The 25,324-nt window shown below is 35.2% G+C and overlaps 1 protein-coding gene across 3 annotated transcripts in view; it reads right to left on the bottom strand.

Annotated features, from left to right (window-relative positions):
- Positions 1–6,766: 6,766 nt before the first annotated feature.
- FAM126A (family with sequence similarity 126 member A) overlaps positions 6,767–25,324 on the bottom strand; it is a 109,842-nt gene continuing 91,284 nt past the window's right edge. For 2 of the 3 annotated variants that reach the window (XM_046020704.1, XM_046020705.1), the window contains exon 11: positions 6,767–11,634. In XM_046020704.1, coding sequence (XP_045876660.1) covers positions 11,060–11,634 — 575 coding nt within the window. In that variant the 3' untranslated portion in view covers positions 6,767–11,059. Of the gene's footprint in view, positions 11,635–12,409; positions 12,706–25,324 lie in introns of all 3 variants that reach the window. The other variant, XM_046020706.1, reaches the window with a different exon arrangement.

Genomic DNA, 25,324 nt, shown 5'->3' with positions numbered 1-25,324 from the left:
GAATCCTTTCCCTATGGAATCACACAGGATGTGGTTAATTTCTCCAGTACTGAATTGTGACAACATATGTAAAATGTTGTCCGCCACAGACACTCATTAGATTTATTGCCCAAGGTTTGTATTAGAAGCTGGTGATAGGCACCTTCTACTTAGCACGTATCATAATTACAGACTCCCAGAAGGAAAGTAGGTGTTCAGAATAAGTTTGCTGCTTGTATAAACAGTTTATACATAGTAAGCTACCTTCTTAGTTAAAGAATGGTAGGAACATTCTCATAATCCAAGTTTTCAGATGCCAGCGAAAGCCCACCCTGACAAGCAGGGCTTTATAAGAATAGTGTCTCAGGCCTGCTGTGTTAATTCTTTTCTGCACACCCTCTCTCTGGGATTTTGGCTCTTAGAGTCCTGTTTTCTTTCATGGCTTCAAACACTGGTTTTAAATAATTTAATCCATGTCACAGCTGTTATCATTGCGTGGTACTGTGCTCCACAAATGTCTGGCTATTTTTTCTTCTCTGCTGGAAATTTAATTTAAAAAATTATAGAATTTGAGGCTTACAACGATGAAGTTTTTTTCCACCATGGAGTATTCATTTGTTTATCATTGGGCACCTAAAGGATTACTTTAATCTAATTTCAGGAACCAGGATGATTTGAGGCTTCACTGAAGTCCCTGTGTATGTATGTAGGGGGGTGAGTGTATCTTCAGTTCATTCTCTCCCATGACTTGGCAGGCACTATTATTCAAGTAAATAGTAAAACCCAGAGGTAGTAAAACCCCTGTTGGTCCCCTTAGGTGCTTCTTCTAGAATCAGCCAACAACTCCAGGTAAGAATTGGCCCTAATGCTGGTCTTGCCTTTCTAGAATTTTATATTTTAAAGACTGTTTTCAGATTATCTAGTTGTCCATGGAAATCTAGATGCTTACTACATAGTTTGCCATTACTGGAAGTGGAATTCCTCCTCTACCTTATTTCTTACACTATAAAATAAGCTCCTTAAGTGCAACATTTTGAGGAATATCATGATGAATAGAGTGTTTAAAATTGCACACATAAGCACAGCATATAGGGAAGGCAAATCTAAATCCAGATTCACATAGCCCATTCTATGAGGAAAAATAGCTGCCTCTTTGGGGCGCCTGGGTGGCTCAGTGGGTTAAAGCCTCTGCCTTCGGCTCAGGTCATGATCCCAGGGTCCTGGGATTGAGCCCCACATCGGGCTCTCTGCTCAGTGGGGAGCCTGCTTCCTCCTCTCTCTGCCTGCCTCTCTGCCTACTTGTGATCTCTGTCAAATAAATAAATAAAATCTTTTAAAAAATAGCTGCCTCTTCATAAGAAAAGAGATTTAATATCATAAACCTGGAGCTAACCAACTATTTGCCCACCTTAGAGCATGACATCTAAGGATTGGTGCCCCTGCTTACTGACTGGGCTCTTAGCAGTGGAAGTAACCAGGGTAGCCTTGATGAAAAGAGGGCCATATTTTTGAAGTCCATGTATAGTCCCAATCTTTCCAGGATAGCCTCTTTGTTCATAATGTGGTTGAGCAAGGACTGGGATATCAAAAAAAGATCTGTCAACACCTTCAGAATCAACTTGACCATCTAGCTATCTAGCATCTCCTTCGCAATAGGGCCTTTGTTCAGTATTTATGTGGAAAACAATTATTCTTACAATCTGAGATAATTTTGAGAAATTCAACTATACATTTAGCTCCCAAATATTATCATTCATCTTCCTAGCTTACTACTTTCATGTCCTTCACCAACTATGAGTCATAAGATGGTGTAGACCTAGAAATCTCACCTTCTGTGCAAAACAGACAAGAAATACTGCTTAGATTTATTCTCACTGTAAGGAGTTCCTTTCCTTACCGTTCTCCATACCATTGTTGAGTAGGGTTGTAGTACCACTGTCTGTACTGCTTGTACAATAAGGCTCCATTTTTTCTTCCTCTCTGAACTTGGAAATACAGTATTCTCTCCTATTATAAATACAGTTCATGGGCTTGCTGGCTTGCTCATTTGTTTTCTCTTACTTTCAGACATCCCGCCTCATTAAATTCAACTTGATGGATGTAAATGGATATTTAAACAAGATTCTACACTAGAGTAGAATTGAAACAGAAGAGGAATTGGTGACATGTTGTTTCTTAAGATTATATATTAAGAGATTTAGAGAAGAAAATGTTAGTAAAAATTATAGTATGCAGAGTAAGATAGAATAGAAGCATTTCAGTTAAATAGAGTAAAAGTTTTAAGATAAATTTACTATCAACTTTCATTAGATAGTAGTGGACCTGGGAAAAAAATAAATTTCAAACGCTAGCCCAGAAAATCTTCATGCTATCCATTACTTTAAGTAAAACAAAATAAAACGAAACAAAACACGATGTATCATAATTTGCTTCTCAAGAAACTTTTATGCAGATACACTTTAAAGAACCAAAGTAGCCAGGTTTTACAACTTTCATGTTTATCTCTGTGTGGATGTATGGTGGAGAATCAAAGGAGTTTCCCTGACTTCTTTTGAATGGAAGAAGAACAACACAGATCTCCTATTTGCCAGCCATTATCTGGATTGGATTCACATTCTATTTAGTAAAACAAATCTTTATTTACTACTATGTAATAGGTATTATACCAAACTAACACACAGGGCAATGATCTTGTGTGGAAGAGTGTGGAAAGAGAATCACAATACATTGTGATGTGGATTATATTAGAGCACTTACCAAGTAGGAATCAAGCGTGATAAAGGGGTCAAGAAGCTTCAGAAGAAACCTTAGAAATTTTCAGTAGAACCATAAGAAGTCACTAAGAGACATTATCAATATGTTGTATTTCTAATATTGACTTACAATCTTTGAATGGGGAGAAACAGACCTAAAACCATCAGTGTCAATATGATTTAGGTAAGACTTTAGCTCACCTGTGTCAATATGATTTAGTTGTTTATTCCAGGAAATATTTGTCTAGGAAAGAGGATTGTAAATAAAGCAAACAAAAAAACAAAACAGTCCCTAATTTTTTGTTTGCTTTAAATTCCGATAGGATGGAGACAATAATTTGCTTACCTGGGCATACAGCTCATTCATCAAACAACAGTTTATCAAGACTCCTCAAGGTCGTTGCTTTCTGTGTCCACGAGTCCTAAACCATTTCATTAATTTAGTCAAATCTGATCAGTTTCCTCTCTTGACAGATATGCCTTATACCATTTGAGCACAGATTCCCAAACCTCTAACATCTAACTTTCTGGACCTGAGACATGGCTAAGCACATCAAGGCAGTGTACTCAGCTACTGCAGTAAGTTTTCATAGTTAGTTTTGCTTTATTAACAAGATCTCTTCAAGAAGTTCGTCCTTTCTGAAACAACATTAAGAGTCCATTGATGGGGCACCTGGGTGGCTCAGTGGGTTAAGCCTTTGCCTTCGGCTCAGGTCATGATCTCAGGGTCCTGGGAGCATTGGGCTCCCTGCTCAGCGGGGAACCTGCTTCCCCTCCTCTCTCTCTCTGTCTGTCTCTGCTTACTTGTGATCTCTCTGTCAAATAAATAAATAAAATATTAAGTCCATTATGGATGAATGGATAAAGAAAATGTATACATCAGACTCGAACAAAGCATGGGTTAGGGGTGGTGACCCCCCATGCAGCTGAAAATCCATATATCACTTTTGAATTCCCCCAAATTTAGTCTACTGTGGACCACAAGTCTTATCAATGACATAAACAGTCAACACATAGTTCGTATGTTATTTGTATTATGTAAGTATTTTTATAATACTAGAGAAAAGAAAATATTAAGGAAATCATAAGGAAGAAAAAATACATTTACAGTACTGTATTTACGGACAAAAATCTGCATATAGTAGACCCATGTAGTTCAAACCTGTGTTACTCAAGGACCAACTGTGGTCAACAATGGATTATTATTCAGCCATAAAGAAAGAAGAGAATCTTGCCATGTGCCATAAAACGGATGGACCATGAGGACATTATGCTAGGTGAAATTAAGTCAGAAGGTGGGAATGAGCGAGGGTGGCCAAAGTGAGGAAAGGGGATCAAAAGGTACAAACTTCCACGTTTTGCATGGAGCACTGGGTGTTGTGCAAAAAGAATGAATACTGTTACACTGAAAAAAATAAATAAAATGAAAAAAAAAAAAAAAGGTACAAACTTCCAGTTATAAAATAAATAAGCCCTTGGGGATGTAACGCACAACATGACTATACTCGATAATACTCTACCACATATTTGAAAGTTGCTAACAGAATAAATCTTAAGAGTTCTTATCACAAGAGAAGAAAAATACTGTAACTATGTGTGGTGATGGATATTAACTAGACTTGTGATGACCATCTCTCAATATATACAAATATTTAATCATTACGTTACAGATGAAACTAATATAATATTATATGTCAATTTCACCTCAATTATTATTTTTTAAAAAGAAGTTTTGTCTTTTCTAACTACAAACTACTACCAGATATACAAAAATAATCAACTCATTGCTATCAGCTACTAGGCCAAATATTGTTCATATAGAATTAACTGAGGAACTTGTTAGAAATATAGGTTTCCATATTTCATGCTTCACAGTGTTCCTGATTTAGGGGGATTAGCATAAGATTCAGGAATCTCTATTTTAAAAATCACCAGTTTTTTCCCTAATGTAGGCTATATTTAAATCATGCTTAGAAAAATAATGCTTTCCTCCATGCATACCAGCAAACATGTTTGTGCCCATGTATGTATTATACCTATACACATATATTATATACATATTATATATATGTTTTATATATACTACATATGTTATAGAAGCATATTACAAAAATAATACTGATATTAAATGTTCCACCCACTTCTTATGGAAATGGGATCATATACATATAGATATACACACACACATGCACACAAACACATACATATAATGAATGACACGATTTTTTCACGGAACATTATATAATCTTTCTTATAATATATAATATAATTTTATATAATCATCACATACAGATCTGTATTATATTCAATAGCTACATCATATTCCACTGTATGCATGTACTGTAATTTATCCAGTCTTGTATTAATGGTCATTTAGATTGCCTTTTTTTTTTTGCTATTATAAGCAATGCTGCAATGAATACCTTCACACATTTATGCTCAAATTTATGTAGAATATAAAGAATGGAATAGATATAGAAGAATAGGATTGCTAGGTCAGAGGTATGTGCACTTTAAAATTTGCCAAACTGCTCACCAACTCAGCTGCCTTAATTTTTCTGCCAATTATCTCGGAGACTAATGTTTTCCCACATCTATACTAGTATCAGTCTCTTTCATCTTTAGCTATCTGGCAGGTAAAAAAAATTAATAAAATCTTAATTTGCCTTCTTACCATGTCTTTAATAGAATAGCCAGCATTCAATTTACTACTGAAACATAATTATCTAAAGTTCTACAAAACATATTATAATATACTTTTTGAAAACTTTCATTTTTGCATTAAAACTTAACTCTATCACCTATGAGACAGATGGGATGGTTGGATTTCATATATATGTCCACTATGTAGTATCTACTTAGTACCTCCTTTCATCAAGTAATAAAAAAGGGAAGTGAGAACCATAATACCTGTGTTCAAGCCCTGGCTTTGCACCGAGCAGCTACGTGATCTTGGGCAAGTTGCCTGCCCTCAGAGCTTCAGTTTCCTCTTTTGTAAAATGGAGATTCTACTCATTTTATAGAATTGTTTTGAAAATTAATAGAGACTATAATTTTCATTACATATATTAGCTATGTATAACCACCACCACAATAATAATAAACGATAATAATAATACATATAATACAATAATAATAATAAACAATAATAATGCACAGAAAATTAGCAAATGACTAGAATTGTTTTTAAAAGCTTTTCTTAATAATTACAAAAATAATTATGTTGGTATTACCATAGTCAGATTCTAGGAGGTGAGTTAACTATTTATTGGGATTACTAAAGTCACTACAAGAGTGTGTATTTCATAAGGCTAATATACTGCTCACAAAACCACTGCTGTGGTTCTCTATGAATAATCTTCTAATAGTAGTTCAGGAAACATTTCCCAAATTACTTAGCTCCTTAGATAAAATGGAATTATCCAAATATACAATCAACTACATACCAGGAATTTCTTTTCAAGTTTCTAACAGGGTCTTGTTTCTAAGCAGACACAGTAAAGCGATTCAAGTAGTACCACAGATTTCCTAGAGCCAATAAATGAAATTCTAAAATTTTACTGTAATATATATATTGGAGACCCTCTATTCTTGATTTTTCCCAAAACTAACATCAGCCTAATTCACTCATTCCTTAAATGTCTCAATACCTACTGCGCAAAAAGTCCTATGCTAAGAACTAGGGGCATAGAATCTCTGCACTCAAAAGATAAAGACTCATGCATGACTTATAGTAAAGATAAAAGGGCAAAGCATTGTTACCTAAATTTGCCTGTGCTTCTAGTATGATAAATAATGCATCAATAGCTTATGACCCATGGAGCTCATTTTCTTTTGAATGGACATCAGTGGACCTATTACACTTCCTATCCCTGAGCCAGGTAAAACAGAGCCAGAAACGAGATGTTATTGTCCTATGGCTTACTCCCAAAAGTTCTCAATGGCTTAACTCACCTAAGTCTTCCTCTTTTACTTTCTTCCTCCACATCATGACTTTTGCAAAAATTTATGATGATTTTTTTAATGAGTAAAATGATCTGGAAAAAATATTTTTTCAGTTTTTATTTCAATAAAACAAGAGGCAACACTGTTGTATAAAGTATTGCATATGGACAACATTTACACAAATATACAAAACTTCAAAAAACTAAACTCCAGTTTATTTCCATAGCCTTAAAAAGGTAGAGAGCACATAAAAATATGCAAAGTCATAGTTTATTCTTAGGAATGTAAACTCTAGGAATACAATTGGAAACAAGTATATTTACTATGAAAAGATTAGTATCACTACATGATTAGAAGATAAGAGGTACACAAAAAACTCCACATAAGAGGAAGCAAAGATATGCAAAATAAGATCTTGAGTTTACTAATAGAAACTTCATATCAAGACACAGGTACTCTAGAACTCTACTATTAAAAAACACAAAAACATCTTCCAAAATGTTCACTGCTAGTCTCTTTAGGTACACACAATTTACAAAGTACAGAAGACAATGTATTTATGTTCTGATAAAGAATTTAACAAAATTAAACAAATGTGAACAAAGTATTGAGTATAATTTTACTAAGCAACTAATCTAAAAGGATAAATTCATGCTAATTAAAGAAATAGAGAGTTTTTATTTTTCATCCAAAGATTGGGAATACACTATTATACATTAATTTCTATCTACAATGCTTAATTTATGTACCCATCAAATAATTCTTCTCTTTAATGGCTTTTTAAAAAACATTTTTTCATTCACATTATTTATCATAAAGATTCCTTGATGTGTGCTTCCCTTTAATAAAGTATAAATTTATTGTGCCTATAGACTCAAATGTTACACAGCCTTATTTTAAATATTTGTTTAAAATTATGTCTCAGAGTACACTTTTTCTCTATAATTTAAATGTAAAGGTTTTAATATTTTAATTATATTCTTCCAAAACAGGAAAAAATTCCTTAGAACTGAGATCATTTTTATCTATTTTAGTTTAAAAAATATATTTCCCTTTAATTCAACTTTTTGTTTTTATGTGAGTAACGTTTGCTAAGCAATTGCTTCATAATTGAAAAGGGCAATGAAATATTGCTTATCCAAAACAAACTGTGTCATCATTTAAGGACTGAGGATTTCTAACCTTCAAGCCTACAGAGCTGCCTTAAAAAGTTCCACAGTGGTGTACAAGGGATTCCATGGTGCTCACTTGTCCTGGGTCCTCTTGGAAAGTCTACTTTGTTTCTCTCCCCCACTTCATTCCAAAGGCAAATGTTGGGACCCAGCTTCATCAGAGTATCTCAGGTAAGTTGGGTTTTGAAGAGGGAGAGGTTGGGTAATTTCAAGAACCTCTAAGGGCTTAAAATTTGGAATGGAACTACAATTTCTGTTCAGATCCTTTGAAGTACTGGGTGCAAGGACCCATTTGGGCAGAATCCTTCTTGTGATAAAGGGTATTATTCTGGATATGCAGGAGACCTGTGACCAAATGGTTACATCAGGATCTTAATGAGAAAACAACCTACAAATGTGACTCCAACTCAATCTGAAAAGATGAGTAGGAAGAGAGCAATAGGGATCACTGTAATTGTTACCAAAGTTATCATTATCCAATATTTATAATTTTTATAAAAATTTTCAAATGTATAATCCTTATTTGAAACAGTATCAAAAGTACTATAAATAATTTTACTATTAACATAATTTCACACCTTGGAAAATCAACTGGTGCAAATAATTTGAAGCATAAATTTAGATCCACTCCACTGAGTAAGCCTTCAGAGTTTTTAAAAGAATATATGCATGCAGATTTGTTGTGCATTGTATAAAAGGATGGTACCCCTTTCATACGTAAAATTGTAGGCATCTACAGGGCTGATTCCAATTACAGTTAACAAGAAAAATATAAAATGTTATATTTTTATTGTAAAAATAAATGAAAATCATTAGAAATTTAGAATTAGCGGATTAATAAGTGTTATGGACACTATAAAAAATTCATCAGCTGTTAAAAACAATGAAGATTATAATATTTAGTATCTAACATATTTGATCTAGAGTTGTGAGACCACTGAGAACTCTAAATACTAGGTAAGTAATTTGGAAAATTAGTATTGGTAAATAAAGGTAAGACTTTAATGTGCATAAAAATCACTTGAGGATCTTGTTCAAATGCAGGTTTGATTCAGCAGATCAAAGGTGGCTCTGAAATTCTACATTTTTAACAAGATGCCTAGTGATGCCAATGCTATGTACTGGTCCTCAGACTACAGGAGTAGCAATAATCTAGAATAATACCAAAATGAAGATCCATTATAGCAGCTGATGATTAAAATCTGATCTCTCATTTGTGCCAGCTGTTTCCTCAAACTTTTTCTACAAGTTTCCTAAGCACATTAACTTGCTTAAAATGCTAATCTTCTAAAGTAGTTCTTAAGACTATTAATACTATTAGTAGCTATATGGCTAGGGGAAATTCTTTGTTAAAGAATTATAAAAAGACAATAGGAAATTCACAGTGACATTTTAAAATATTTTAAATTGTACACAGGATTCCTGTTAAATTAATACAATATCAACTTTTACTGTCTGGTTGTCTTTTTTTTCCTACTACAATTAATGCTAAGAGATCTAATTCCATTTCTGTTACTGGAACTAAAAAACTCAAATTCACTTATATTAAAAACCATATTCTATTCAGAGTTAATGAATGAAAACTAGTTCATGCTTTTTGAAGAATTAAATTTAAAATGGTAGCCAAAGCAGTTAACAGTCAAAACTGCATTCATAGTGTATGCTTTAACACTCCTCAGGACATATGAATTTCTCACATTTGAGCTCTGCATAAGTAGGCACAAAAGGAAAACTAGTATGTTCTGTGGGACCAGAGCTAGGGACTGCAAATAAGGAAACCACTATGTATGTACTAACAGTGAAAGACGCCAAGAGGGGACTGCTCCCCAGGCCTTCCTTCTCAGTCAACTTACTCTCATCCTCAGCCTTGCTTTCTCTCTCTCCCTCTGAATTATTAGTTAAGGATACTTGATTTACAGGGAATCTCAACCATAGCCAAAACAACTACCACTAGCAAACACCAAATTTTATATCTACCTAGAGGTCACATAGTTCTCCATAGCTACATACAAGTTTGTTTAGCTTCTGCCATACTGCCTTTTCATTTTTATTTTTCAGTTGGGGGCAACTACATTGATTATTCTATCATAAAAAGAATATTTAAAATAGGCCTGTTCGGAAAAAAAGTTTTAAATTTTTCACATTTTATAATTCTAAATTTAAGAACACAAACATAAATAACCAAAATTAGTTAATATATAAATGTCCTTTGTCCATATTTCTCTATATGTTCTTTCACAATATTTTATAGACAAAAAAATTACCTAATATCCTTCATTTGCTGACAAATAATTCAGTATTATATGGTTGACACTGGGATGTCGAGGACTGCGTTGCACGATTTACATTGATTTCCAGGAAGTCTTCAATGATGTGTTCTTTGAATTGTAGGAAACCAAACTATCTAGGTTTCCAAAGTCAAGCAGAAGAATAACTGAGCTTCATAGCCTATTACATTTTAGGAATTGAAGGGGGTTTTCATCTGCTAAATCCAGATCAAATACTTCAAGACAACACATCTACTAGTAATCTGATTTTTGATATAAAAATGTTCCAAAGATGACAACAGAAATCCCTCTACCCAGGCCCCGGAATTATAGTCTAGGTGCCGAGTTAGTAGGCATTTTCCAGTGCTTTATATCAAGGATTCCACTAATCTCAAGGATAATCTGATTACAAACATTTTTATCAGGCACTTTTCATACACATCATTTTTGTTTTCTCACATGCCTGTTTTTCAGACTGCCATGCTGCACGTCAGCTGGAGACTTCCAGGAGCTGCACCTCTGCCTCCTTTCAGAAACAGTTCCCATACATGGAGATTCCCTTTGACTCTGAAGGTCAAACATACAACTACCAAAGTAGGAATTATTTTAAAAAAAGAACTCACAGCCTCTCATGAGATGTAATCAATCTGATCAGACAACCTGCCAAAATGTATTGTTAAACTGACAATCTTACAGCAACAGAAACAAATAAGAAAGAAAAAAAGATTCAAATCAAGGGGGAAAATACACCCAAGAAATAACAAAACCATATTTCAACTTATTGCAACCTACATATTATTCCCTTCATAAAGTCAAGGTAGCCTTCAGAATTTAAGCCATCAGGGCTCCTGTCTGGAATAGGGATGACAGACCCTGGGCACTTTCATAAAGAAGCAAAGTTGTCCCTCTGGATTCGCTGGTTAGGTGAGAAAACGATTACTAATTAATCTGTGGACAGAGTAATGCTAATACTAGGAGGTCTCTGCTGACCTGATTGATGCTTCATTGGAAGTTCAGTCCTTTCAGAAACATAAATAAGCTTTTCTTCTTGAAGACTACATGCAGAAAACCTATTGGCATCTGTCCCAGGCCCACAGCCAACAGCAGATGATGGGTTATGTGGGACTGTGACACCACTGACTTGTTCAAAGGATTTACTGAACACAGTTGCAGCAGTCTTAGCCAAACCATGGCTACAAGGTTTAGGCAGAGATTGGCTGGTAGTTAACGTCAGTCTCTTCAGAGAGAGAAGCTCAAGATTCTCACTCTGGGCTCTCTGAGTTTGTTTTCGGGCAAAGTGATCTTTGCAAGACTCCCCTGGAGTTTCTTTTTCTTTTCCTCCAGTTTTGCTTCCTGCTGACCGTCTCTGAGTCTTTCCTACACTTGTCTTGTTACTAGAATTGTTACTACTATTTGATAAACCCGACTGGCTGGTACTAGACGCAGCCCTGGAATAAAATCCCTCGTCAACTTCGGATATCTCCATCAGTTCTTCTTGACCTGTTAATTCTGCATTTCCTAAACAAAGAAATAACAAAGATTAATTAATATTAAGTATTTTAAATAATTCTTGTTTCATGATTAATACCAAATCAATGATATTTTAAACTTTAGCATAATTAACATAAAGCAACAGATTATAGACCAAAATTAAAGGATAAATCAAAACATTCTACAAAATAGAAAAGATAGTTCATTGTAACTAAGTAAGAGTAATTTAGAGTTTATTAAACAAAAAGCATGCCATAAGCCCCCCCCAACCCGTGTTTTTAGGAAGAGTTCTCTTACTATTCATGCAAAAAATCAGAAATAATTAGGAAAAATACCACACAGAAAAACCAGGGGTAAATGCTTCCCCAGTAGCAAAGCTCTTACTGAGTAACTTAAAAAAAAATGTTATAAAGATATTTTAAAATTTTTTTAAAGGTTACATATTACATTCTAGATTTTACTTAGATTAAAAAAATAGAACATATATATCATAAGCTCAAACTTGCTAAAATTCTATATACGTTATCCTTCAAATCAAGGATGGCAAAAATACAAAGATAAAAAAATAATTTAAGATCTCAAAACATAAGCAGAAAATTATTTTGGAAGTAATTTTCTGCCTTAGTTTTCATAACAATTTACTCAGAGAAAATATAGGTATGACCATTACAAAGAGCATTAGATCATTGAGAAATTGTGGTGCATAATTCATGCATTCTGATTATTAGATGACATGCAAATTTTTTGTGACTGTGCAACTGTGGCTTAAGACATGCAGCAGTGGCCCTTTGCCATGAGATACCTTGGAGGGCAGCTAGAAAGTGCTCTGCTAAAACTGCACTCTGCCAGGTGAGTTTATTCCATCCTCCATCATTTTTCTTACAGATTTTTGCCTCCTGATCTCTGGCAAGCCTTTGCTCTCAGTTCTAGGATCTGTGGCTGTTTCCTGCACACCCTGTATATGCTGAACATCAATCTCTCCTAGTGTTCTGCCTTTTTCCCCATTCCCGGTTCTCTCTCCGGCCACATTTGTGACACTAATCTCAGGAATGACAAGGATGCCCAATTCAGTAGTATCATTACTGTTGTCAGGTTGCTCTAGAATTGAAGATGATAAGACAAAATGATGGCTGAAAACAAAACAAAATAAAAATGCAAAACAAGAAAAACAAAAGATTCAAAACAAAAACTGGATGACTGAATGTTATGAATTAAGCCAAATATCTGCACTGTAGAAATTTCCATAATTTACATTGCTCTGACAACACTGGAGACGGTAGGGTGGTATTCTTTAATTTTAAATGACAATGAAAAAACTCAGAGCATCAATTCATGTTCTGCATTTTTTCACACACATATTTGACACGGACCATGAAACAGAAATTTTTTTGCAAATCAAAATAGAATTTCTATTGTTTTTAAGATAACACTGTGGCCATTTGAACTTAGGTCAAACCTTGGGCAAATGTTCCAGGATGTACAGCCAAAACTCTAACTCCTGTCAACAGGAGAAACCAAGAAACTCCTGCTGAAACCAAGAACTCTCCTTGCACACTTATAATTCTATTTTTTTATTAGATTATACTGAGGCTGGCTTAATGAAGTACCATCTTGGGAAAATGATTATTCACTCATAATATCACAATTAGTAATGCTGCAAGTACAGTTTTTATCTCACACACCAATCATTGTGTATATTAGGAAATATTAATGCAGCTGTGACACAAATAGTCTATTCCTTCAGATTCATAATCATACCATAAATTTATGCCAGCTTATAACAGTTTATTACTAAACTGGAGAAAAATAAAAGTGGACTTGGAAAACAATTTGGCTGTTGGTCTTTTATTCTGAAAGCAGATATTGTAATCAAAACAAAGGAATGAAACTCCTAACTAGTTAATACTTGTAGACATTTTATTCTGTATCTTAAGTCACAAAGCATGGTTTTATTTAAAATTGTCAAGGAAATATCTGTAATAAATGGGGAAAATAACATAAATACATCTACCATTGGTCAGTAATGAAAATTAAAGTTCAAAACAACATAAGACTGTGTAAAACAGGATACATCTCAAAAAATGTAGAACACAAATCTGCTTGACAGACATTACTTACTACTTTCAAGTGTTTCTCATGATAGGATTATCAGGCTCTCACTCATGGTGTTAAGAATGTGAAACAGTAATAGGTAGCAAAAGAATAGAGGCCAGAGCCACATATTCCTAAAGCTTTGCTACACACTGGTATCACCTGGGAACCTTGAAGAAGTATTGATACCTGGCTCTCACCCTAGACATTCTGATTTAATTAGTATGAGGTATGACCTAGACATCGAGATTTTTAAAAGCTCCCAGTGACTTATGTGTAGCAAAGTTTGGGAACCACTGCTCTATTCAAATTCTTTCAACTTTCGAAAACTTAAAGCAAAAGTTATTATGAATGCCCTGTGTACTCCATACCTAGCAGCAATATGCACTTCAGGAGGCCCTGAAAGCTTCACATTGCCCTGGGCTGGTGGGTCAATGTGCTGATACAGTAATTTCCCATTTACTTAGTGCTTCATAAACTTTTGACTGAAGGTTCTTTAAGTGAAATGTTTACTTCCTAAACAGGCTAAAGGATGTTGATTCGGTAGTATCACCTCTAACAGAGGTTTAATGAGATTTAAAAGCTCTAACAAAGCCAACTTCCCCTTGCTAACAGATGTCTTCAAAGTGAGGGCAAGTAAGTATCTAACTGAGATAAATGCCAGAGGCTGCTGGAACTTAGAGTAAAATCACCACCGCATTGTTGGGTGACAAGCAGGCCTTGTCCATTTACCTACAGAAGCAGCTTCAAAAAAGATCTATTACAAGGGACCAAGTCCAAAAAAAATTATAAGCTGTGGAAATTATCCGCACATAGCAGAGCCAATGAACATAAAAGGTAAGCATAGGTGGCCTAATAGAATAGAAAACAACACTACTTACACTGAATGGTACTAAACAGTTTTTTTTAAAGCATTCATATATATTCTTAAATTACATTCTCTGAAGTAAGCAATTTGACTCTCATTAACAGACAAGGAAACTGAAGTTCAGAAAGAGTTAACAACTAGTCAGTGGGTGGACTAAACAGCAAAATCTTTTGACTTCAAATGTCCATTCTAACACATTACAAAGTCAAACTCTTCAATTCATTAAAGTTCTTTGAGTTAAATATACTAACATCCTTCCATTAGGTTTAACTTATTTGCTTAGATGCCTGGTCTTTTCATAGAAAGCAAATAATTTATTTTGGCTGAATAGAGAGCAAGAGCAGATAAAGGTCTCCAAGAAAACTTAAACAGGTCAATAACTCTCAAAGTTAGTATTTTTTATTTTTTTAAAATTAGGTTTAGCTTTTAAAAGACACCAGTGAAAATTATTAATTTAAAATGGTGTTGCAATAATGAAAATTTTTCAAGAAAATGACAAGAGGAATATTATATAAAGTAGCACTAGGCAATGGGATTTGCCAGTCACATGTACTGGGATACTAGTCAAGATCTGCAGCCCCCAAAACAATGATATTAAATTTTTAAAAAATTATTAAAATAAATGGCAAGTAGAAAAATGAGATTGTGTTTCTTTCCACAAGCACAAATTTTTGACTGATTTATGTATGTTATCACTCAAAAATGGCAAGTTTTTAAGCTATTAAGGTAAATGTATAAAAAGAAAACATGATTCTGTATAGAGCTAGAAAAAACAAATATAATTCTCTGGAAAATTATGGAATAAAGATAACTATATAACTCAAACATTTGTTACATGATATTGGTTTCTATTATTTCTTCAACTTCTTCCCCTATATATGACCCAATCTCCCTGCACACACCTTCTTACTGGTCTTGCTGTTCTCTAGGACTAGAATGCTCTTCCCCACATAGCTACCTACATGGCTCACCCTCTTATTTCTTTCCGTTTTTTTTTTTTTTTTTTTTCTCATTTTATTTATTTTTTCAGCGTAACAGTATTCATTCTTTTTGCACAACACCCAGTGCTCCATGCAAAACGTGCCCTCTCCATTACCCACCACCTGTTCCCCCAACCTCCCACCCCTGACCCTTCAAAACCCTCAGGTTGCCCCAACCTCCCACCCCTGACCCTTCAAAACCCTCAGGTTGTTTTTCAGAGTCCATAGTCTCTTATGGTTCGCTTCCCCTCCCCAATGTCCATAGCCCGCTCCCCCTCCCCCAATCCCACCTCCCCGCAGCAACCCCCAGTTTGTTTTGTGAGATTAAGAGTCATTTATGGTTTGTCTCCCTCCCAATCCCATCTTGTTTCATTCCGTTTTTTTATCAAAAATTTCCCTCTCAGTGAAACCTTCTCTGATCCTCCCCCATCAAGTTTCCATATCCTCAATATTTCATAAATTCCTGGAGGCACCTGGGTGGCTCAGTGGGTTAAGCCTCTGCCTTCAGTTCAGGTCATGGTCTCAGGGTCCTGGGATCGAGCCCCGCATCAGGCTCTCTGCTCACTGGGGAGCCTGCTTCCTTCTCTCTATGCCTGCGTCTCTGCCTACTTGTGATCTCTGTCTGTCAAATAAATAAATAAAATCTTTAAAAAAATATTTCATAAATTCCCTTCTCTACCTTGTTTCTTCTTAGCACTTATCACTCTCTAAACTACAATTATTTCTCTATCTTGTCCACTGGATGTGTAAATTCCACAAGAGCATGGATTTTCTGGCCATTTTTGCATACCTAATATCTGAAAAAGTTGTTTGCATACAGTAGGTGCCCAACAAATATTTGTCTGATAAAGTAAATGAATTTCCTGTTACATGGTAAAATTATTAAAATAAATGAAGGTAGGAAAACATGGAGAAGACATGAGAAAGGTAATCTGGGAATGTGTTACTTGACAAAGTAAAAAGGAAAAAATAATATAGAGCTTATGCTAATAATAATTTTTAGATGGCAGAGAAAATAAACTCTCTTTGTTTTGGAAAAGTGAAGTACCCATCTCTAAATGCAGGTTTCATAAAATACTTAATAATGCCATATATATATAGGGGCGCCTGGGTGGCTCAGTGGTTTAGGCCTCTGCCTTCGGCTCGGGTCGTGATCTCAGGGTCCTCGGATCGAGCCCCGCATCGGGCTCTCTGCTCCGCAGGGGGCCTGCTTCCTCCTCTCTCTCTGCCTGCCTCTCTGCCTACTTGTGATCTCTCTCTCTGTCAAATAAAAAAATCTTTAAAAAAAAATAAACAACAATGCCATATATATAATGCTTAATAATACCATATATATGTTTAAATCTACAGTTCTTTTATTTTGCTATCCTCTGGATAACAGAGCTAAGGAGAAAAATTAATCTTTCTTTAAGAAAATTATAGAGGAGGGGTGCCTGGGTGGCTCAGTGGGTTAAGCCTCCATGTTCAGCTCAGGCCATGATCTCAGGGTCCTGGGATTGAGCCCCCTTATCAGGCTCTCTGCTCAGTGGGGAGCCCGCTTCCCCCTTCTCTCTCTGCCTCCTTGTGATCTCTCTGTCAAATAAACAAATAAAATCTTTTTTTTTTTAAAAGAAAATTATAGAGGAGATATTGTAAGGGAATATAAATACCTAAGAAGATAGAACCTGTTCAAAACCCTTGAACTTAAATATATGCAAGAGATGTCATGGTTGTTCTATACCTATAAAAAACAATACTTACATTTGACTTCAAACAATTCGAAAAGTTCAAAAAAGATCCAAAGAGAAACGTCTCAGAGAGTATTTTATTTGTGTGACCTCTATAAACAGGTAACCTTCTCTCCACACAAAGAAATTAGGAGAGTTAAAGAATACTTTTTTAATAGACATTTCCAAATTGGTTCTCAAAGGCACTCAAATCATTTCTCCCTATAAAATTTCTTCTGGTTTTGAGAAAAAAAAAAAAAAAAAGGTAAAACAAATTGCAAATATCATTAAAACTCACCATGAGAAGTTATGATTTCCCTCATATGTAATTTTATAATCCCAAATATCTGTTCTATTACATCACTCATGAAACTCCTATTCTAGCTATAGTTTTTTTTTTCTTTTTATGGACCTTATTTACTAAAAGTGAAACTTAATATAGGAATAATTTATTTATTCATAGAATTTACATAGCTCTGAGCTCAGACTCCTTGGTAAATCTAAAGGAATAAATTATGATACAAGGTACTTAAAAATTCCTTCATGAAATTAATAAAATAAGCCAAAGCTTTAAAAAATTAATCTAATCCTTAAATGTCTGCATCATACAATTCTGACATTATGAAAAGTATTTGGGTAAACTCTAAAAGAAAAGAAAGTGATACACATTCCTTTATAATTTATAAGATATAAATATTTAAAATGTCATGATATATCTGAACAACTTCATACCTTTTAATCCAGTCAGTTTATGTTTATAATTTATCCTAGTCAGTGGAAGAAAAATGTTATCTATTTTCATTAAGCTATTCATTGCAGTGTTATCTATAATAGCAAAAAGTTAGAAACAAATTATTTGGCATATTAAGGAAATGGTTAAACAATGGACTATCAACTCAATGTGGCACTACATAGCCTTTAAAACAATTGGACTTACTAGGAGAATTTAGGAAAATGTTTGACAACATTAACCGAAAAAAAATAAAACATCAAAAATTTCAAGTAGAGGGGTGCCTGGGTGGCTCAGTGGGTTAAAGCCTCTGCCTTCGGCTCAGGTCATGATCTCAGGGTCCTGGGATCGAGCCCCATATCGGGCTCTCTGCTCGGTGGGAGGCCTGCTTCTCCCTCTCTCTCTGCCTGCCTCTCTGCCTACTTGTGATCTCTGTCTATCAAATAAATAAATAAATCTTTAAAAAAATTTCAAGTAGAGTACATGTATGAAAAATAGATACACATATGGGAAAAACCTATAAAATGATAATTCTTTAAGTACTGGGATTATAAGTGAATATCCCTCTACCCAGTTTACTATCATGTTTGTTACGCTGTTTTTCAAAAAAAAGAAGGAATAAATTGCTCAGTCTATATTATAAATTTCTTTATCATTCATTCACTCACTCATGCATGTAACACCTATTAATTGAGCATCTATTATATGCCAGGTAGTGTTTTAGGTGCTTGGGGATACAACTGCCAACCAGACAGACATAGAACCTGCCCTCATGGAACTTACACAGCAGTATGGAAATTAAGGAAACAACAAAATTTCAGACAGTGCAAAATGCAATGAAGGAAATAAGTATAATGGGAAAGAGTAAGAAGCATGGTAAGGAAAAAGTCTACTTTAGATGGGTTGTCTGGGGAGACCTCTTTGAGGAAGGGACATTTGAGCTGCAATCTGAATGACGATAAAGTACTGGCTACACAATGATGTGGAAGAAGACAGTCCAAGCTGCCACTTTCTCATCATTCAAATCTCAGCTTAATTATCTCAAGTTGCTAGGACAAAGCCCCTAAAATGGAAATGGCTCAGTATGTAGAAGAGTTAGAAGGAAATCTAAGAGAGGTCTTCAAGGGGGGTAAAAGCGATAGGCAAGATATCATATCACTAGGGCCACCTATGCCAAAGTATGGCGCTTGGCTTTTGCTCTGATTGCAATGGGCAGCCAATGACAGGTACACAAATAAACTGTGTGTATTTTATTAGCATTTCTTAGCAACAGAAGTCATATCGGTGTAACACAAAATATTGAGCATGAAGTGTGTCCTAGATTGGAAAAAAACAACAGCACTCTAAACAATCTATAGCCTGGGCCAGTAATTTGCAAGGCAGATTAGAGGAAATCAGAGCTGCCACAGAAACACAAAGTAAGGACTCCCCAAAGTTAAAGGGCTGCACTCTGAGCAAGGACATTAACAAACACTAGGACTTAGAAACACAAGTCCTGAAGCCATATGTAGACTTTCCAAGTAAGAAAATCGCAACCTGGGCACAAAGAAAAACACAGTATGGACTAGAATGTTTTATTTATAAAACATATTGGTTAGGAGCTATTCCCAGTTTCCTTAAGTAAAGATCAGTCAAGTCCTTAGCATTTGTTGTGTATATAAAAAACGAAACAGTTCTTACTGAGGTGGATTCAGTCACTCTCAACAAATTCTTTTGTCATCTTTATTAATTCTCAAGTTAAGAAAAGGGGGGGGCGTGCCTGGGTAGCTTAGTGGGTTAACCTCTGCTTTAGGCTCAGGTCATCACCTCAGGGTCCTGAGACTGAGCCCCGCATTGGGCCCTCTGCTCAATGGGGAGCCTTCTTCCCCCCTCTCTCTGCCTGCCTCTCTGCCTACTTGTGATCTCTCTCTCTGTCAAACAAATAAAATCTTTAAAAAAAAAAAAAAAACCTTTGATATTTGCAACATATGGATGCTGCTGGACCTGCTGGATCATTAAAGGATGATCTTTAATCATCCTTCACGATGATTAAAGATCTTCACAGCCAGAAAGACCAAAAACAGGTAAGCAATAGCTATTACAAAACTATCTACAAAAGCTTATTTCTTCTTCTGTGTGCAACATGTAACAAATGCTCCTACAAAGGTGGTAGTTGGGGAGCAGGAGAAAGGTTAGTGCTCAATGATAAGTAACAATAGATAATAAATAATAAATTCTTTAACCATAGCAAAAACTCTTTAATATAAGGTTTCTTTAATAAAAAATGTAGAACACAATAATTTATAAATAAGTGTTTTTGTCTCATAGGATCAATAATTCTGAAATATTTTGCTTCTCTATGTAGAAAAGTATTTTACCTAGAAATAAACTTTGTTTTTTGTTTTGTTTTATTTTCTTCTAAAGTTGGCTAAGCCAGGATTATGAGACTTTCCTCTTTAGTTTAATGTTTAAATGTATCAATTGGACAATGTGATATTTTAGCTCTAGTTAATATGTCCTTTTTCTTTGAGTCATCTAATATTTCCTATTTTATTTTGTCCTCCATGATTATAAAGTTCCATATCAAGAGTGCCAGTTAAAATTCATGCAATGCTAACTTTGGTCAGAAGGAAATGCTTATTTTTGGTCCAAATGTTTTACCATCTATATTGGGAAAGGAAACTTTGTTCCTCAAATACCATTTTCAAATCTGAAAATAATGGAGCTTCTCAAAATGATACTAAAAACATTTAAACCTTTTTATAAAACTGCCAAATTTTTTTTTCTAAATTTCCTTAACAAGTAAGACAACTTTTAAAATAAAAACCTAAGTATTATACATTTCTATTTGCAGATGTGAAATTCCAATAGCCAACTCTTAAAAGTTCACCACATTTGAGTTTAAAATTATGATTTCTGTGTCTTTCAAAATGCTTTTATAACTATCAGCAATTTTGCTTCTCAATTTAATAGTTTTCTCAGTAAGTCATAAAATCAGATTTGCAAAATAAATGTTCCATCTCAAGACTTATGACATTCAACCTAACCAAAGAGGTAAAGGATCTGTACTAGAGAACTACAGAACATTCATGAAAGAAATTGAAAAAGACACAAAAAGACGGAAAAGAATTTCGTGCCCTTGGATCAGAAGAATAAACATTGTTAAGATGTCTATACTGCCCAGAGCAATCTATACTTTCAATGCCATCCCGATCAAAATTCCACCGGCATTTTTCAAAGTGCTAGAACAAACAAACCTAAAATTTGCATGGAACCAGAAGAGACCCTGAATCACTAAGGAAATGTTGAAAAAGAAAACATCACGTTGCCTGATTTCAAGCTTCACTACAAAGCTGTGATCACCAAGACAGCATGGTAACTGGCACAAAAACAGACACATAGACCAGTGGAACAGAGTATGAGTCCAGGTATGGACCTGCTACTCTATGGTCAAATAATCTTCAACAAAGCTGGGAAAAGTACACAGTTGAAAAAAGACAAGTCTCTTCAATAAATGGTGCTGGAAAATTGTGGACGACTATGTATAGAAGAATGAAACTCGACCATTCTCTTACACCATACACAAAGATAAACTCGAAATGGATAAAAGACCTCAATGTGAGGCAGGAATCTATCAATATCCTAAAGAAGAACATAGGCAGTAACCTCTTTGACATCGGCCACAGCAATTTCTTTCAAGACGTGTCTCCAAAGGCAAAGGAAACAAAAGCAAAAATGAACTTCTGGGACTTCATCAAGATCAAAAGCTTCTGCACAGCAAAGGAAACAGTCAACAAAACAAAGAGGCAACCCACGGAATGGGAGAAGATATTTGCAAATGACACTACAAAGGGCTGATATCCAAGATATATAAAGAACACCTCAAACTCAACACACACAAAACAGATAATCACGTCAAAAATGGGCAGAAGAGGGGCACCTGGGTGGCTCAGTGGGTTAAGCCTCTGCCTCTGGCTCAGGTCATGACCTCAGGGTCCTGGGATCGAGCCCCACATTGGGTTCTCTGCTCAGCAGGGAGCCTGTTTCCCCCTTTCTCTCTGCCTGCCTCTCTGCCTACTTGTGATCTCTGTCAAATAAATAAATAAAATCTTTTTTAAAAAATGGGCAGAAGATATGAACAGATACTTCTCCACAGAAGACATACAAATGGCTAACAGACACATGAAAAAATGTTTATTGTCATTGGCTATCAGGGAGATTCAAATCAAAACCACATTGAGGTATGACCTTACACCAGCTGGCATGGCCAAAATTAACAAGACAGTAAACAACAAGTGTTGGAGAGGATGTGGAGAAAGGGGAACCCTCTTACACTGTTGGTGGGAGTGCAAGTTGGTGCAGCCACTTCGGAAAACAGTGTGGAGATTCCTTAAGAAATTAAAAATAGAGCTTCCCTATGACCCTGCAATTGCACTACTCGGTATTTACCCCAAAGATAGAGATGTAGTGAAAAGAAGGGCCATCTGTACCCCAATGTTTATAGCGGCAATGGCCACAATCACCAAACTGTGGAAAGAGCCAAGACGCCCTTCAACAGATGAATGGACAAAGAAGATATGGCTCAGGGGTGCCTGGGTGACTCTGTGTGTTAAGCCTCTGCCTTTGGCTCAGGTCATGGTCTCAGGGTCCTGGTATCGAGTCCCACATCAGGCTCTCTGCTCAGCGGAGAGCCTGCTTCTCTGCCTATTTGTGATCTCTCTCTCTCTCTCTGTCAAATAAATAAAAAAATCTTAAAAAAAAAAAAAGAAGATATGGTCCATATATACAATGGAATATCACACCTCCATCAGAAAGGATGAATACCCAGTTTTTATATCAACATGGACTGGACTGGAGGAGATTATGCTGAGTGAAATAAGTCAAGCAGAGAAAGTCAATTATCATATGGTTTCACTTACTTGTGAAGTATAAGGAATAACATGGAGGACATTAGGAGAAGGAAGGGAAATGTGAATTGGGGGAAATTGGACGGGGAAATGAACCATGAGAGATTGTGGACTCTGAGAAACAAACTGAGGTTTTTGAAGCTGGGAGTTAGGGGGACAGGTGAGCCTGGTGGTGGGTATTAAGGAGGGCACGTATTGCATGGAGCACTGTATGTGGTGCATAAACAATGAATCTTGGAACATTGAAAAAATTAAATTAAATTTTTTAAAAAAGGGCTATAGGTGAAATGGTGGATGATGAAGATAGCTTTTAGAAGTAACATTTAAGAATGACTATAGAACTGAAGCATAATTGTAGAGAAATATTTTATGTTTTCCTTTAAGCTATTTCTGTTTATTTTTAAAGGCAAATATTTAATAGAATTGCATTTTTGGCATTAATTTTAAAAATTAATAAATTATCTCATTATTTTATCCTCTTTTTCTTATTGGAATTTTCATTTTGATTCTTGTTATGGTCATAATCTACTCACCCCTCCCTTAACTTAATGCTTTTAAAATATTTATTCTATTATTATTCTTTCGTAGTTGCATTTTACCTTCAAATTATGACTTCTAAATAGCCTTCAATCTCTAGGTGGTCTGAAAATCTAGGTTTAAAAAATATACACTAAGTGAAATATGGTATGCTTAAAATAATTAGTAATATATAAATAAAACTACTATTTCTGAAATTATGATCCTTGAAAGTCAAAAGCAGCAGTTGTACACTGTAATTTCATTTTCCATTTGTATTGGCATGGAATCATAAAGTCATTACACTCTTCTCAGAAATTTATACTCAAGTTTAAAAAGTTTGAAGACACACCATTAAGTTAAGCCATGTCAGTACAATCTTAAGGTAATCAAATGAGAAGTGGGGAAAATTAGGCAAACATACTAATTGTCAAACATGTCTCTCTAAATTAGTATCTCAGTAGAAACCAAGTTTTCTTTAAAAGCCACCCTCTTTAGGTGATATGAGGATATACTGTCCAAATTAAAATTATAGGGCCTTGCAAATGTAACTCTGGAGCAGAGCGTTAATAGTGGAGAAGGATATATGTGTGTATTGGGGGGATGAGGTCAGACGGTATATGGGTATTGTACTTTACATTCACTGTTGCTGTGAGCTTAAAACTGCTCTAAAAAATAAATCTACTATCATTATTATATAATAAGTACAGGGCCAAGCAATTAAACTGGTCAAAATATAATCCTAGAAATCTGGGCTGTTATTCAATAGTAATAAGACCATGGCAAGGAATACATGTTCTGAAATGTGTGGAAGTGTTAAAGCTATTAATTTTTTTACTTTCCAAAAGAATACTTTCTATTAAAATGTTAATTTTGGACAATTCTTAACTTAAAGAAAAGAATGGTGGATATGCAACACATTCTAAAAGAGCTCAGAAAAAAAATTTAATGTAAGAAATAAAAACTGGTGGTGCCTGGGTGGCTCAGTAGGTTAAGCCTCTGCCTTCAGCTCAGATTGTGATCTCAGGGCCCTGGGATCGAGCCCCAAATCAGGCTCTTTGCTCAGTAGAGAGCCTGCTTCTGCCCTTCTCTCTGCCTGCCTCTCTGCCTGCTTGTGATCTCTGTCTAATAAATAAATAAAATCTTAAAAAAAAAATAAAAACTGTTCTAAATTAGTTTTTTTTTTTAAGATTTTATTTATTTATTTGACAGACAGAGATCACAAGTAGGCAGAGAGGCAGGCGGCGGGGGGGGGAAGCAGGCTCCCCGCCGAGAAGAGAGCCCGATGCAGGGCTCGATCCCAGGACCCTGGGATCATGACCTGAGCCAAAGGCAGAGGCTTTAACCAACTGAGCTGCTCAGGTGCCCCCAAAATTAGTTTTAAAACCACTAAAGTATTAGTTTTTGCTATAAGGACAACAAGTTTTTTCTGTTACAAATAAAAGAATATATGTGATTAATTGTTCCATTTATTGTGTTTATTAGCATGTGTAATTTTGGGTGATTCAGATACGCAAACATACTAATATGTTCATATGGCTTAATTATCTATATTCTTTAGTAATAAAAAGAGATGGAAAGAAAGTAAACAAAAAAAGAAAGTTCTGCTTGGGAGAGTCTCTTTTACTCCTCCCCTCTTCTCCCTAAATAGGCTAGAAAAAGGAGAAAAAAGAAAACAGGCAATAAATAGACATAAATATGGAAGCAACCTAAATGTCTGTCAATGGTTGGATGAAGAAAATGCACCATATATAAAATGAAATATTATGCTGCCAAGAAAAGAAGGAAATCCTGTCATTTGCAATAAATGGACCTTGAGTGCATTATGCTAAGGGAAGTGAAAAGACAAATACCATAGATCTCACTTATATGTAGAACACAAACAAACAAACAAACCAAGCCCATAGATACAGGCAACAGGTTAGTGGTTGCCAGAGGCA

This window comes from Meles meles, chromosome 10, assembly GCF_922984935.1.
Source record: "Meles meles chromosome 10, mMelMel3.1 paternal haplotype, whole genome shotgun sequence".
Classification (NCBI taxonomy): domain Eukaryota; kingdom Metazoa; phylum Chordata; class Mammalia; order Carnivora; family Mustelidae; genus Meles; species Meles meles.
The sequence above is the reverse complement of the archived record's forward strand: the minus strand, read 5'-3'. Positions and strand labels throughout refer to the sequence as shown.